The sequence below is a fragment of the Leptopilina boulardi genome, unplaced genomic scaffold, assembly GCF_019393585.1.
Source record: "Leptopilina boulardi isolate dan_hultmark-lab unplaced genomic scaffold, ZJU_Lbou_2.1 LbouV2_277, whole genome shotgun sequence".
NCBI lineage: Eukaryota > Metazoa > Arthropoda > Insecta > Hymenoptera > Figitidae > Leptopilina > Leptopilina boulardi.
The window spans coordinates 452,675-456,555 of record NW_026137837.1 but is presented as its reverse complement, the minus strand read 5'-3'; the positions used below and the strand labels follow the sequence as shown (position 1 = coordinate 456,555).

Here is a 3,881-nt window from a genome sequence, read left to right as displayed (position 1 = left end):
AATTCGGGCGAATTATTCGATGAAATAAGAAGATTAGCTAACGGTTCTCCAATTTACGACGAAATAACGCGCGCCGGCGTGCAACTCGCACAACGCGATCACGTGGCCGCGCCTCGCTATTCGGCTAAATTTGATATTACAATCGACGATTGTAACGGAGAATTGTAGTTTGCAGTCATGGACGGACTCACCACACCAATTATATTAGGCATGGACATTATAACCTCATGGAAAGTTGTTATAAATGCCATACGAGGTTATTGGTCCATAGAAGGGTCAGAAAAACGACACCTCTTTACTTCTCAAACCGATGAATTTAGTTTCATAAATTCGGCACAGTTAATAGAATTAACCCCCGAACAAAAAGAAACACTCGATAAATTCTTGCACGAAGAATTATCAAACTTCGCCGCGTATACGGGTATCGTCAGCGACTTAACGACACACGTTATCGAGCTGACCGACGAAACGCCTTTTAAAATAAAACCATATCGACGTAGCCTAGAAGCCGACAAAATAATAAACGCGCAAATCGATAAATATATCGAAAGAAAATTTATTCGCAGAAGCAACGGTCGCTTCGCAAGTCCCGCGTTGCTTACCTATCGAAAGGATGGGAAGCCCAGAGTCTGTATAGACTATAGAAGACTCAACAAAGTCACAAAAAAAATCGGCGTACCCATTACCGCGAATGGATTCGATCCTCGACGCATTATCGGAAGCTAATATAATTAGCACAATCGATCTGACGGACGCGTTCCACCACATACCAATTGACCCGAAGTCGCGTGAATATACCGCCTTCATAGTCCCCGGTCGTGGACAGTTCGAATGGGTGAGAATGCCTTTCGGCCTCACCAATGCGCCAGCCACTTTTCAGGCATTTACGGATCGTTTGAAGGAAAAATTCGTTGAGTACGTGCGAGAACACGATCTTCCCGAAAGATTTGTCGACCAAGTCCACGCTTATCTGGATGACTGGATTATTATCTCCAGAACATTCGGGGAACATCTGCAGATCTTGAAAATCGTGTTCAAAATCCTTCGTGACGCCGGGATGTCTATAAATCGCGAAAAATCGTTTTTCGCCAAGTCATCGGTCGAATATCTTGGTTATCTTCTCGATAAAGACGGTTTGAAACCAAATCCGAAAAAGGTTGAGCCGATTCTTGAACGCTCTCGACCGAAAAATCGCAAGGAGTCGTTCCCACGCAAATTTGATACTAATTAATATTATTAAATCTCGCGAAGTTTGTCACATTTTTGGCGCCCAACGTGTTTTTTTTACAAGCCAAAAAAAAAATATATCGATAACAATATTTTTGTTCCCTTGTAAAAACTTTTTTTCTTCTAATTTCATACGACTTTTCAGTCAACTTTTCTCGATCTCGTGCGTGGAAAATTTCGCACATAACCCCAAACTGGCGGCGACATGCGGTCTTTTCCACAGCCGTGAATCGAGACTTTTCTAATGTTTTTTTATCGAAATCGATTAATCGCGTATTGTGAAAAATTCGAACAAATTTCCTTCTCAATTAAATCGGGAAAAATATTAGAAATCTTGAACGGAATTTCCACAACGATTAAAATAAATCTATAATGAATGCATGAATGACAAAAAAAAATAAATATATGTATATACTCGCTCTCTCTCACTCTCGCTTATTTCACTTGGATTGAAAATTTTTTTTTTAGCACGCTTTTTCGCTTTTTTCGTGCACGATTACTGCTTCGCTTTTTATAAATTATCAAATTATAACAATTTGTAAACCAGTGACAAATACCATGGAAAATAATTTAATTTAATTCCATGATTTTATTTTCGACATCCGAAAATGCGTAATCTCGATCTCGATCGCTCGAGGTAAACAAACTATAGTCTCTTTCCGAGAATTGGAGACCTTTTTTTTTCTTTCTTACCAGCTTGGTCATAGAATAGATAATTCAACGAGAAATAAAATTTCGACATCGAATTAAATAAAATTTCAAATCAAAATTAAAAATTTTTTGAATTAATAAAATAAAAACTACTTTTTAATATAAAAATTAAAATTCGATTTTTTTTATTTATTTTCAACAAGTTTACAAAATTTTTTCTTTTTTTACAAAAAAAAAAATTCTTTTTTTAAATTACAAATGACCAACACAACTGAAAGAGGACCAAAGGAAGGGGGAAACAACCGACCCAACACGCGTTCCGTGACGTCAGCTGCCTTTCAGCCGACAACCCAACTCGCGCGTTCACCGACCGGTCTCCCCACCACCAACCCTAATCTCGAAGAGAATACAAGCATTCTGGCGATGGCAACAAATCAAAACAATACGAATATTTCGGAACAAAAACAAAACATTCAAGTCGATACACAAAGCCAACACATGGACATGTCAGATACGAATCCAAACACAATGCGTAGACGCAAACGTCAAACGACAGTTCCCAAAACCAGTCTCCTCACACGACGTACGAGAGCGACAGGTTTGCGAACACCTGTCACGGCGGAACGAATAGATCGCACTCTCGCGGAATATCGCGCTGACCAAATTCGAAACAATGATCGTTTCGAACAATCGATTCAACAAATGTTGAAAACACATTTGAATTCGGCTTCTTCTCGACTCGAAAGTTTTCAAACTCAAAATCGAAAAGAATTATACGAATTTAAAGAAACCACCATGGAAATGATAACAAGTCATCAAGTCGAAAATTCACAAGCCTTAAAATCAACCCGTTTCGAATTAAATAAAGCTATCGAAAATCTCTCGCGACAAGTTTCAGATATTCACCTGAAACAAAATCAATCGCCTTGGCACGATTCTCGATGGGCATTCGACACTACAGGGGAACACATGCCCCATTTGACATGTCTTCCCCCCACCACCACAACCACGACAGTGACAACGACAACTACAGGTACTCTAACATCGCTTGGCACGGGGACACAGCCGACATATAGCTTACCTTCCCTAAAAACCGCCACCCCGCTTTCTCGAGGACCACCCATACAATCACGTCAACTGCAGTTCCAAACCACCCCCACCTATTTCGATAACACCCTTCCAACTCCGGGACCCAGCGGAACCACGAACATTCCAACGCCTATCGCACCGCCACAGCCAGCACCGCGAACTGCCCTACCGAATTTATTAAAAATTATAAAATCATGGGACCTTAAATACCCAGGTAAATTGGACGCCACTGATTTTATAAACGAATTCGAAATTCGAATGCTCGCGACAGCTGTAAATCCGAACGACGTTCTACAGGCGTTATCGATGGTTTTCTCTGACCACGCGTAGACGTGGTTTGTCACTTTCCGAAATAGTTGGCACACTTGGGCAGACTTTTCCACACGATTTTTGCTCACGTTCGGTGACCTTAACGATGATCAACAGATCACAAACAAGATCCAACGCGCGGTTCAAACAGAAAAAGAATCTGGCATCGAGTTTGTAATAAGAATAAGTGCACTTTTTAACAAATTACAACAAAAAGTGCCCGAAGCCAGTCAACTCGATAAGATTTATTCTGCGCTCCACGCAGAATTAATCATTCATTTTCACAGGGACTCGTTTACAACTTTTGACGGACTCGTTCAAAAAATTCATAAATACGAAGATAAGATCGAGACGATGAAACTCTCGACAAAACTCCGTGAATATGATTCAAAAAAACGAAATTCCACGCGCGGGAAATCACAATTGAACGCGATCGACGAGCAATCGCCCAAAATCGATGAAAAAGTCGAAACCCCGCCCAAACAAGACCAAAAAGCGGAAACTACAGTTAAGAAAGCGCAAATTAATAAAAAGAAAGAACCAGAGGCAAATCTTAACAAAGTCGAGATTTACAAACAACAAATAAAAAGTTTAGAAGCAAAACT

At 40.2% G+C, this 3,881-nt stretch overlaps 1 protein-coding gene across 1 annotated transcript; it reads left to right on the top strand.

Moving 5' to 3' along the window:
- Positions 1–2,136: 2,136 nt before the first annotated feature.
- Positions 2,137–3,297, top strand: LOC127281711 (integumentary mucin C.1-like). Its single transcript, XM_051305564.1, has one exon. It carries the CDS (start codon positions 2,137–2,139, stop codon positions 3,295–3,297), a length of 1,161 nt encoding a protein of 386 aa, XP_051161521.1.
- Positions 3,298–3,881: the final 584 nt, after the last annotated feature.